Source organism: Malaclemys terrapin, chromosome 2, assembly GCF_027887155.1.
Source record: "Malaclemys terrapin pileata isolate rMalTer1 chromosome 2, rMalTer1.hap1, whole genome shotgun sequence".
Lineage (NCBI taxonomy): Eukaryota > Metazoa > Chordata > Testudines > Emydidae > Malaclemys > Malaclemys terrapin.
Window position 1 is genome coordinate 204,582,451 of NC_071506.1, and position 12,261 is coordinate 204,594,711.

Sequence of the window (12,261 nt, forward strand, 5' to 3'; positions counted from 1 at the left end):
TTTCCTGAAGTATCCTGCTTTTTTCCAGTTGAGTTAAATAGCCCCTCTTCTTGAACATGTATTTGATGTTATATACTTGCTACAAACACTAGGGTAATGCAAGTATGCCTACTCCTAAGAATCATTTTTACTTGTTAATAGTTTAATTTACATCATTGAGGCAACTTGTATAAGTAGAGGTTTTCAAGAAATTGCTCTAAATAAGATGACAAGAAGGAGCATATCTAAGGGTATGTCTACACAGCAACGAAAAAAATCCATGGCTGGCTCATGCTAGCTGACTAGGACTCACAAGGCTCAGGCTATGGGGCTGTATAAATTTCTAGGCTTGGGCTGGAGCCCAAGCTGTGTGGGACCCTTCCCTTCTCCCCCGCTTCGCCCCCCGCCGCCAGGAGCCTAGAGCCCAGGCTCCAGCCCAAGCCTGGAAGTCTACACAGCAATAAAACTGCCCTACAGCCCTAGCTCTCGAGTCTGAGGGCACGTCTTCACTACCTGCTGGATCGGCGGGTAGCAATCGATCTATTGGGGATTGACGTATCGGGTCTAGCGAAGACACGATAAAATTGATCCCTGATCGCTCTGCTGTCGACTCTGGAAATCCACCGCGGCAAGAGGCAGAAGCAGAGTCGACGACGGCGCGGCAGCGGTCGACTCGCCGCTGTCCTCACAGCCAGGTAAGTCAACCTAAAATACGCAACTTCAGCTACGCTATTCACGTAGCTGAAGTTGCGTATCTTAGTTCAACCCCTCCCCCCCCGCCCCCCGTAGTGTAGACCTAGCCTGAGTTGGATAGCATGGGCCAGCTGCAAGTGTCTATTGCTGTGTGGACATATCCTACTAAACCTTTAAAAAAGGTAGGGCCACTTTATTTATGTTTCTGTTTTGGTTCATCTCTGTCATCTCCTCTACTGTCTTTCTATTCTCTTTCCTTTCCCAGTTGATTAAAAAAAATAGACTGGCTGCTTTTATGCCTTTCTATTTTTTCCTCATTTTTTGCTTCTCAAGCCCCATAGATCACAAGGCACCAGGCTCCTCAGGTTGGCTCTTTGGTTTACTAAAATCAGCAATACCTTGCAGAGAAAACAAACTATGGATCAAATTTGTCTCCAAAATAACTCCCCTCTCCCCAGTGTTACACAGGATTAATTTGGTTTAATAATTCAAAATTAGAAACCATATTTTTCATTTTAAAATATGCTTGCATTTCTTCCCCTGTGACAGAGCAAAACAGAGAAGGGATGCAAACAGGAAACCATATACATATAAGATCATTGGAACAGACAGCCTCGGGGAAAGATTCAAACATTTTAACATTTGGGAATTTTCTTCAGCATCAAGATATCTATTTCCTTTACAATTTTTATGTGAATTGTACAAAATGCAAACAGAGAATAAAAATAAAATAAATACAGATAATAAAGTTTAAAAAGTAAAGTTCAATATGATAATATACTACTGCTATGCCTCCCCTTTTTAAAAAAAGATTAAGTGACCAAATTTGAACACATTTCCTTATGATGAGAATATGCCATTATATAATGTAATGGCTTTATAATTATCTCAACTTCTTAATACTAATATATTTTGGTATAAAACTTACTGACTGTACAAAATTCAGGATAACCAAACACGTTGTGGGCCTGGGTGCCGTGGGAACAGATTAAATTTAAACAGGGTAAAGATAAAGCAATGTATATTAACAAATAATCTGTGGAATAAGTGGGTACCTGGTCTGAGCCAATACAGTAAATCCTATGCAACATAGGAAGAATCTTCCCTCTGCCTTCCAATGTTATGAACAGCACCCCTCTTTAAGCACTTCATCCAAAATCCACTGAAACCAATGGAAAGACTCCCATGGACTTGAAGAGCAGGCTTATTTTGCCTTGGAAATAGAGTGGTTGGGCCCATTATTCTCTTCAGATGCATGACATGCATCACCACACACTTGAGATTACTGGACATATTATTCAAACAACTCTGTCATACTGCTGCTAGTAGAACAGACTCCCCAGGCTAATACTTAGGACTAAGCTGTTGTAAGAGATTTGTTGGATGTTAGGGTAGATTTTATGGTGGAGTTTTAAGAAGTAGTACAGGGAAAGAGAAAATGCCCTCTAGAGAACTGGAAAAGAAGCCAGTGACTTCTCAACATAAAACTTTTTGTACTGGTTGACTTTATTTATAAATGTAGGCAAATAGAAGAGCCTAAAGTGGGTTTTTTCAAAGATCCTGTAAAAAAGTGCTCTCTAAAAATGGGACTATTTGTTGAAAAAAACATGCTGTTCTTGAAAATAGCTGTTAAAATGCAGTAATAAAGCTGGTTAGTTAAAAGGAACATCCTAAGAATTTCGCCATAATTTGGAAGAAGGTGACTATTTAAACTTTATTTTTATTCACTGTCTGTAATTTGCGCAATTCAAAAGGCAGTGAGTCTTCCACTGATCAACCAGTTACGGTGCAAGGTATACGGCTTTGGTCAGAGTTGATTCCACGACTATTGTCTCTTTCACAGGGCATCCATGGATACTAAAGGTTTCCTGCACCAGGTTGTTATTGATCTGAAAAATAAAACCTTAATCAAAAAATAAATAAAAACATAATCCAAACCTTCACTGGTGAATGATGCTACTACACACATAATCTGAGGGCTGAGGGGGGTGGGCGGAAGAATGTAGGCTGAGCCCTAAGGCAGACCATGCATCTTTGGGTCCTGGAGCATTTGTGTCTTGTCTAAATCTTCATCTACAACTGAACAAGAAGCAAAAGCTCTACTTGAGGCAAAGCACCTGTTACTGCACTCCCATCTGGGGGAGGGGGAACTGCATGGAAGGAGCAGCCAATGACAGTGTGGCTTCTTCCTGTCTAGCGAGTTGGCAAGACTCAACAACACCATGGAGAGGCCCCTCCGAAGGTTTAATGGTTCCTTTCCCTTTGGATTGGTGAGGGGTTAAAAGCTGTTTCCTCTGCCAGAGACTCATCGAATCCCTTCCTCCTTAAGGGAGCATTAAATGGAAACTCTCTGAGGTGAACTCTGCAGTGTTCACTGAGCCCTTCTAGCTGTAGTTTTTTAACCATAGGGAGGAATGAACTGGCTTCTGCCCACTTGTCACCTAACTGAACACAAGCCTCCACAGTGAAAAGTATTGGGCTCTGACCTAATGTCAACTATTTCCCTAGTGAGTGTGCATGAAAATCAACTCACCCCAACCCTTGGCTGGGCATCCCCCACCCCCATGTATTCCACTCCCATCCTGCATCCTATGATTTTAATCAGCTTGTTTTCAGTCCTGTACATTATTTTATTGTTTTTTATTTTGCAGACCTTTTCTTAGTATCTTATTGCTAGCCTTGTCAGAATTCAATTTTTATTTTTTTTTATCATTTCAATGGCTAATATCAACTGTTTATTTTTAAAAGATTTTATCAATTTAAATTTTCACAGTGGTGTGAAATTATCGGGAGCAATCAGACAATTATTTAATGAAAACAGATGTTGAAATTCAAAAAGTTAAACTTTAACAGTATATAAAAACACAAATTGTCAATATCAAAAGGTAAATATCTTTAGATCAACAAATCAGACCTGTTTTTACTATTCATTTGCTAGTCCATTTGTAACAAGCCAGATTCAAAAGTCTAAATCACTGGATTTCTGACTTCTCAAGGAGCATTTTTCTTACTTTGCCTACCTCTACATTTTGATGATCATCAATGGAAATATTTTTTCATTGATTTGTGTGTGTACAGTGAAAATGATGTTATTTTTTTGTTTGAAAGCCACTTGCATCAACTCAGTAATAATATCACATGTGCATGTAGAGTATATGCTCTCTATTAACTTTGTTACTTTAGATGTATTTAATGTACCAAATTTTCAGCTCTTGTAAACTGGTGTAGCTCTGAGGATCTGGTCCAACATACACAGTAATTAAGGGTGACCACTAAAGGAAATTTAAAATACTGAGGTTGTTCCATTTTGTTGTTGTTATAGTTGCTTATTTATATAAAGAAAACCTGAACGTGTCTTATTTTTTAACATTTGGGGCTTTTGCCTTGTAAATATCAGGAATGCTAAGTTTAGTTTTCCCTGATTTTGCTGGAGGTATCAGGCCCATATTGGGAGCTTTCTCAAACTGGGCAGTTGTGGTGACTCTAATCATACCATCCTTTCTTCCAAGTATGTCTTAGGTGTTGATGGTAAATAAGCTGTTACTCAAAGAGTTTTAAAACAATCTGATTAAAAATCCCCTCTCCTCTCCAGCTGCTTGGTTGTCAATCTCTTGTTTCTTGAGATATTACAATTCCACTATTTTATTAGCTGCATATGGGTAAAATTCACCCCTGTGCAGAATGACAGCACAAGGTGTATGTATCACTTAAATACCATTGTGCCAGCAATGTCCCTCTGCCATATACATTGGCCAAACCGGACAATCTCTACGCAAAAGAATAAATGGACACAAAACTGACATCAGGAATCATAACATTCAAAAACCAGTGGGAGAACACTTCAACCCCTCTAACCACTCAGTGACAGACTTGAAGGAGGCAATTTTGCAACAAAAAAAATTCAAAAACAGACTCCAAAGAGAGACTGATGAACTTGAATTAATATGCAAATTAGATACAATTAATTTCGGTTTAAACAGAGACTGGGAATGGTTGGGTCATTACACTAATTGAATCTATTTCCCCATGTTAAGTTCTCCTTACACCTTCTATGGGTCATCTCGATTATCACTTCAAACGTTTTTTTTTCTCCTGCTGATGATAGCTCATCTCAATTGATTGGCCTCTTACAGTTGGCCTGGTTACTTCCACCTTTTCATGTTCTCTGTATGTATAAATATCTTCTTTCTGTGTGTTCCATTCTATGCATCCGAAGAAGTGGGCTGTAGCCCACGAAAGCTTATGCTCAAATAAATTTGTTAGTCTCTAAGGTGCCACAAGTACTCCTGTTCTTTTTGCGGCTACAAACTAACACGGCTGCTACTCTGAAACCTTAAATACCACTGGAGCACTATTTTAAAGATGTGAGTACTGCACAGAACTTATGCTGGTCCTCAGAACAAGAGTGAATTTTGCCCTTCAGTGTAAACAAAATCCAAATTTCTGAAGTGAAAAAGGAGAAAAAACTTTAAAACACCCCAAATACCTACCGTATAGCCTATCTTCACACATTGCAAAGACGCAATAAAGAGCAGACACCCAATTAGTTTTCCTTTGCAAGTCACCTTGAACATACTCTTTATGCAGTTTTGTTGCATACTTACTTTAGTAAACAAATCCCCTATATGCCACTTCATGCCTTGCTCTGAAAAGACCTCATCCATTGCTTCAATCATCCGAGAGCCTTTTTCCGTGTTACGCAAAGAAACATAACCTACAGATGGAAAAAAGCAGGAACAGCTTGTCAGTTTAGATTTTTCCTAATAAAAGTTGATTGTCAAAATGCAACTTAAGAACTTTTAAAGACATATTAACACCAGGTAATCATTAGTTCTAACATGGGCACCTAGAGGAAAAGGGAGAAATAATGGTTCTCGTCCTCCTTCCTGTGCAGCCATGTTAGGATCAGCTAGAATCGATTGTGGTTCTGAGTTTCCTGTGGAGTGCAGTCCCTGCATTGCCACTGCTCACCACCATGAGCAAGTGAACAGAAAAAGGGCAGCGAGTTGGCAGAACCATGGTGCTACCCAGCCTCCCAATGTGTAAAACTGATAAATGAAATTGTTTTTAATTGTTCACTTTATTAATGTAACTTCATAAGTAAAGTTTTATGAATGAAACAATATTCATTCATAAAACCGGTTACCCCAATAACTGGCTAATTAACCGTTAAGATGCTTGTTAAGAGCCATAGCTGCTCAGCCAGCTGCCTTTGTAAGTTTCACTATCAATCCAATTCCTGCTTAAATCACTGAGACTTGCACTGTTTCAGTATTGTAACTTCTGTTCACCATTCATTACACTTGCCTACAGTGTAACTTCTGTTCACTGTTTGCCATTCATTACACTTGTCTACTTCTGTTCGCTGTTTGCCATATTGTAATTCAAACTCCATTTTACAACCTTACTCCATTTTGTGAGCTTGCTGCAACCTTCATTTTTGCAAACCCTGCTGTAATCTTATTAGTTTAGTTTAAATGTGTGAATGAGGTATGTATGGATGATGGAATCAACCTCCAGCCCCAGCCTGTTCTGATGAAATAGAGTTCAAACACCAACGGCTGAAGATGCAGACAAGAGCCCTAACAAAGGGTACGTCTACACTTACCGGAGGGTCCGGCAGCAGGTAATCGATGTTCTGGGATCGATCCCGTAAGTGCTCGCCGTCGACTCCGGTACTCCAGCTCGGCGAGAGGAGTACGCGGCATCGACGGGGGAGCCTCCCTGCCGCGTCTGGACCCGCGGTAAGTTCGGACTAAGGTACTTCGAATTCAGCTACGTTATTAACATTAGCTGAATTTGCGTACCTTAGTTCGAAGTGGGGGCTTAGTGGGGACCAGACCAAAGTAAGAAGAGTCCACCCTAAAAAGAAAAGAACAAAGGTATAATAGAAGGAAGATCAAAGCCAGGTCCTAGGCTGAAAGTCAAGTCTGCAATTGACGGGTGATCAATCACACCAAACCCAGAGGCAGCGTGACACAGCAAGACCTATAGAGTCTGGATTCAAACTAAAGCCTACAAAAAGGATGGGTGAGATGGAAGACTTTGGAGGGTACATTCTGCTGCCAACATGGAAGGGCATCAGTGCATGCCCAACAGAGACTCAGCCCTTCCTTGTGCCCGGCTTTCCTGGCCAGTTAGCCGCCACAATCTATGAACCCAAGCCACAAACTCAAGCTACATTCAGAACTGGTAACTATCTAGCAGCTGCAGAACATTTGATGTCTGTGTGTATGTGTGTGTGTGTATATACATAGGTGTTAGATATTAGTTATTGGTCATAAATCAAATTGTGTTATCATAATAAATGTGGCATCTTTGTCTTGCCCCCTGAAATGATCCTGTGTAGTTTTGTCTGCATAACAAATGCATAGGTAGGGTGACCAGATAGCAAGTGTGAAAAATCGGGACTGGGGTGGGGGCTGGGGGTAATAGGCTTCTATATAAGAAAAAGCCTCAAATATCAGGACTGTTCCTATAAAATCGGGACATCTGGTCACCCTAAACTGAGGTGGGTGGAGGTGAAGGAGGAAAGTAGGCTGCACACCCTCGTGGCAAGCCAGACAACACCACCAGTTTAATGGGGCTCTTCCTGACCTAACAAACTGTAACACTTTACAAACCACCCAACAACTGAATGCTGCTCACAAATAGCAAGGTATTATAGCTCCTAAAGCCAATACCATATCTGCCAACATTTCCAGTAGCTAAAGTGGCGGGGAGGGAGAAGAAAGTGGAAGAGCTAGCCCACCCCATGCTCAACCCACAGCAGTAGCAGCTCCTGTGCCTCCTGTCCTGCAGGGCTGGCTGGGCTTGACTCTGCTCCAGGCATTGTGACCTGGCTCCCAGTGCACAGAATTGCAATGCCACTCAGTCAAATGTGGCCCAGCCACCCCCTGTCAGGTGGCCAGGTCAAACCTGTGTGGCACTGCAACCCCTCTTGCCAGGGCCAGGTTGAAATGCCCCGAGTGGGGAGACAAGCCCAGCCAGTTGTGCAGGACAGAAGCTGCTTCCACAGGGACAGGGGATTTTGTGGGTGAAAGCAGGACAGCCCCACAAAACCCAGGACTGTTGGGAGGTCTGCAATACAAATACAAACTAAGAAATTCTCCCTCCCCCCCCCCAGGAATTCTGTCATGCCACGGGGACAGTGAAAGCTGTCGGGCATCCCTTGATGCAGAGGTGGATTTACCATGAAACAAACAGTGTGGTGGCACGGGGCCCCCAATGACAGGGGGGCCCGCTAAAATGCAGGACAAATCTCATCTGACAACCTCCCCTGAGTCCCGGCCGGCAGCGCAGCAGGGCTCAGGCAGGCAGGCTGCCTGCATTCCGTGGCTGGTGGCCCCATGCTGCTCCCAGAAGTGGCTGGCTGCTGGTACGTCTCTGTGTGCCCCTGGTGGGGGAGAGGCAGCTCCGTGTGCTGGCAGGGGCAGTGCACGGAGACCCGCTGCCCCACTCCTCCCAAGGGGCACGCAGAGACGTGCCTGCAGCAGGGCTAAGGTGGCTCCCTGCCTGCACTGCCTCCCTCCCTCTGTGCTGCTCCCGGAAGCGGCTGACATGTCCCTGCGGCCTGGGAGGGGAGAGAGGGGAGGAAGAGGGAGAGGCCCCACATGTTGCCCTTGCCCCGAGCGCCGTCTCTGGAGCTCCCATTGGCCGGGAACTGCGGGAGCGGCACGCAGAGACCCCCCGGCCCCTCCCACCTAGGAGCTGCTGCCAGAGAGGTGTGTCTGTCACGTTGGGAGCCGTGCTGCCCAAGTAAGCGACGCCCCCCCGACCTCTCCCGCACCCAACCCCTGCCCCAGCCCAAAGCCCACACCTGAACTTCCTACCAGAATCCGCACCCCTCCTCCCCACACACCCCAACCCCCTGCCCCAACCCGGAGCCTGCACCCAGCACCCAAACTTCAGCCCAGAGCCTCACTCCCGCACCCCCTCCTGCACCCCAACCCCCTGCCCCAGCCCAGAGCCCGCAGCCAAACTCCGTCCCGGAACCTGACCCCCATACCCCCTCCTGCACCTCAACCCCCTACCCCAATCAAGGTACCTCACTTTATTTTCATTTACTTCCTATTACTTATAATATAAGAGGAGGATGAAGAAAAAAAGAATGAAAAATGGGGCGGGGAGGATAAGAAAGAATGTTCTTTTTCTTGGCTGGGTCCCGGGGTGTGTGTGTGTGCCGAAAATGAAGCTGCCCACTAACTCTAAAACTGCCACTGCCTTGATGACTGTGGTTGATTTACTCGGTTGTTAGGGATGATGTGTATTTGAAAGTGGATGTAGATGAGTGTGAAGAGATGTATGTAGTTGTGTGGCTTTTTTTCTGAATGCCTTGGTTTTTGTGGTTTCAAGTTAGTTCAAACTTGCTAAGGTCAAATAATATCTGAGACTTATATGTAATTTTGACTGCATTAGTGGAAATGCTTCTTTGCGACGTAAGGGACTTTTGTACCTGCAACTACAAGAAATGTTCTCTACTGAACTCCATACATAGGCCACCTCTAACCCTTCCCACAAAAGAAAGCCCTGTTCAAATCTTTATTGTTTTTATACATGTTGAATAATATAGTCTTTCTGGGGGGAAGGGCGGGGAGAGCTAATTTGGAAAAGAAAGGTAGAAGGACAAGAAAAGATCCAGAGAAAGAAAGCTCCAGTTCAAGGCCTGTTTTCCCTCACACACCTCCAGTTCCCACTGTCGTATTTCTTTAAAAAAATATGCAATTCATTAAAATTAATGCAATTATCATTACTGAAATCAGGACAAAGAAATGCAAACACACACTCCTGCTCCCCCCGCCAGCCGCTCAGTAGATCAGAATATACTAGTCACAGATGAAACTGAACAATGCTAGCTCAAAATCCAATGAAGAATTTGACGCATTTTTTTTTCATTCCATCATGATATAGCACAAGTGCCTTAGTCCACGCACGTGACACCAAATTTTAGTGGATTTCCCCCCATCTTGTTACTAATGTAAAGTAAAATTCTCCATCAGAAGCTGTGTTTGACAATTCTTTTGCCTGGTTTCAGTAAACTGGAGGTGTGATAGGTTTCCGTTTTCTGAGTGGTGAACACTGCTATTAATAGCCCCATGTCAGTCTTCACTGCAGCAGCAGCTAATTTCTTTGGAGGATGCAGCGGTTCAGCATCTCTGAAAAAACAGCCACTTACTTGGTTTCCTAACCATAGGCCAAATTTTTAAAGATATTTAGATTCCTAAAGAAGCAGATGAGAACCTAGTGGGATTTTTTAAATGCGCCTAGGCACCTAACTCCCAGTATAGCTTTACCAGCACTACATAGACACCCTTCCCCCTGTGTGGATACATATATTCTAGTAAAGAAAAGCTTTTTTTGCTTTAGTTTTTCCAAGTGACATAAACTAAACTGAAAAAGGCACTCATAGGCGAATAAGAGTGTCCACATGGGGTGTTACACCAGCAGCACGATATTGGTTTAAATTCATGGCTTAGACCAGTATAACTTTCCCATATAGAAAAGCCTTTAAACGTAGAGAAAAGAAAAAGAAAATCTTACATCTTTTGAAATCAATGTTCATTTACTGACCCCCTTTCTGTCAGGACAACCTGAGACCGCCTCTCCCTACTGTGTGCCAGAGATCTCTCTATCAGTCTAGGGCCGTGGTTCCCAAACTGGGGTTTGCGAAATGTTACAGGGGGTTCTCAGGAAAAAATTCCCTAATGGCGGACAGAGCTGTCCCTACGGACCCCAGACAGCAGGGGGCCAGCAGCCCGGAGCCCTGGACTTCCAAGAGTTAAGCAGATCAAAACAAGCATATCTATCACACTGAGGAAATTTAAACTTCAAGACTCCTTAAAAGAAATGGAAAAGGAGGTGGATATTTTTTGCTGTTTTTAAAATTAAATAGGCAGCTAGTATTGTTTTTAAAATTATTATGAAGAACAAGTTTAAGCTTTGTTGTAACATGCGTTGTTTGCCTGGACTGCTCAACACCTGAATGACTGTGTAGGAGGAACTCTTTGAGTTGGCTTCTTAAATACCTTCATGCTGTTTCACATCTGATACTCCTTGATGAAACATAGGAGCCTTGTCCTAGAACAGGCTTATTCAAAGTAATACAAGCTGCAAAAGTGAGAACTTGGAAGAGTGTTGCTGTTTTCATAATGTAATAAAAATACTGTAATTATCAATAATAATTAATAATAAATAGTGTGTAATAAGCATGTAATAAAAACTAATTTTATATTTCCCAGATCACTACTTTTATATTTCATACTCAGGTAAAGGAGAAAATCCCTGGAAACATTCATTTTTAGGAGGGGATTCGCGAGACTTGACATTTTAGTGAAAGGGGTTCACAGGTTGTTAAAGTTTGGGAACCACTGGTCTAGGGCCTGCCCATCAGGCCATTGTTCTGGGCCACCTCCCAGCTGTTAGAGTTCATTATCATATCAGGGTGAGGTTACATCAGCATTTTCACTAGGCCCAGTTTCCCCATTTGGGGAACTGAAAAGTCTCTGTTCCCCATACGACTACTGGCGTGAATTCACATTCTCCTTCTGTATCCTGTATGGATATTGGCCCCAATAGAGAAAAACTGTATTTTCCTCAGTATAAATCTCTTACCCTTTTCCCCTTACTATGAAATACAAGTTATTGAGAGACCCCAAAGCCTATGTCAGAAATACTTTTGTATTTAAAGAACAGGGCTTAGAGTTAAGAGATTCTAGCTCTGCCACAGGCTTTACTGTGTAACCTTGGGCAAGTCATTTAACCTCTCTGTAGAATGGGGATAACAACTACTGTACTAAATTGGAACTGGACCCAAAAAAATATTAGTCAGAAATTGCATTTATAAAGGGCCAAATTCTACTCACACACACACAAACCCCCACTGGAATCAACCACAATTCATGTATGTAACTGGGGCCTAACTTGGCCTCCTCTCTCTTACCCTTTTGAGTGGAATACACGACATAGTAATCACTAGCTGTTGGCAGCCTCCTGATAGCTATCAAGTTATAAGTACAATTAGCTTCCTTGGATTCATGCTCTTCAACTCCATGGTCTTCTTTTCCTGTTTTTATGACAAGGAAATATGTTTAAACACACTGTAAAATGACTGCCTGTTGCCATACATGCGCTGTTTATACACTTGTTTCTCTTGTACAAAAGCTACAAGGTATCAGAATATTTTCCCATCCTGGCACTCCCACCTATAGCTACTGAAGGAATGCAGGGACTGAGATATGGTGGTAATGAGGTTAGCTAGCTAGCTGGATTATTAGATAGCAGAGTTGAGGAAACTTTTTGAGTAAAATACATTTTGTTTAAATATATTATTTTTATCAAAATCAGAAATTCTTACTTTTTTTTTAAACTCAAAATTAGAAAATGAATAACAGGATTTTTCTTCCTTTTTTTTTTTAATTCAATTTTCTGGTTTGTCATTTTTCCTTTTTTTCCCCTTCTTTTTTTCCATTGCCCCTCCCTCTATCCACTGCAAATTGGAAAAAATTGGAAAAGAAGAAGAAAAGGGGGTAAAAGAGAAAAAACAAAAATCAAAAATATTGAAAAACATTTTGAAACCAAAAACTGATGAAA

At 42.4% G+C, this 12,261-nt stretch overlaps 1 protein-coding gene across 1 annotated transcript in view; it reads right to left on the bottom strand.

Annotated features, from left to right (window-relative positions):
* Positions 1-852: 852 nt before the first annotated feature.
* CASP14 (caspase 14) overlaps positions 853-12,261 on the bottom strand; it is a 30,255-nt gene continuing 18,846 nt past the window's right edge. The window contains exons 5-7 of the mRNA XM_054018811.1: positions 11,612-11,734; positions 5,277-5,386; positions 853-2,561 (exon numbers count right to left, since the gene is read on the bottom strand). Of these exons, the coding sequence (XP_053874786.1) occupies positions 2,454-2,561; positions 5,277-5,386; positions 11,612-11,734 (341 nt within the window). The 3' untranslated portion in view covers positions 853-2,453. The remainder of the gene's footprint in view (positions 2,562-5,276; positions 5,387-11,611; positions 11,735-12,261) is intronic.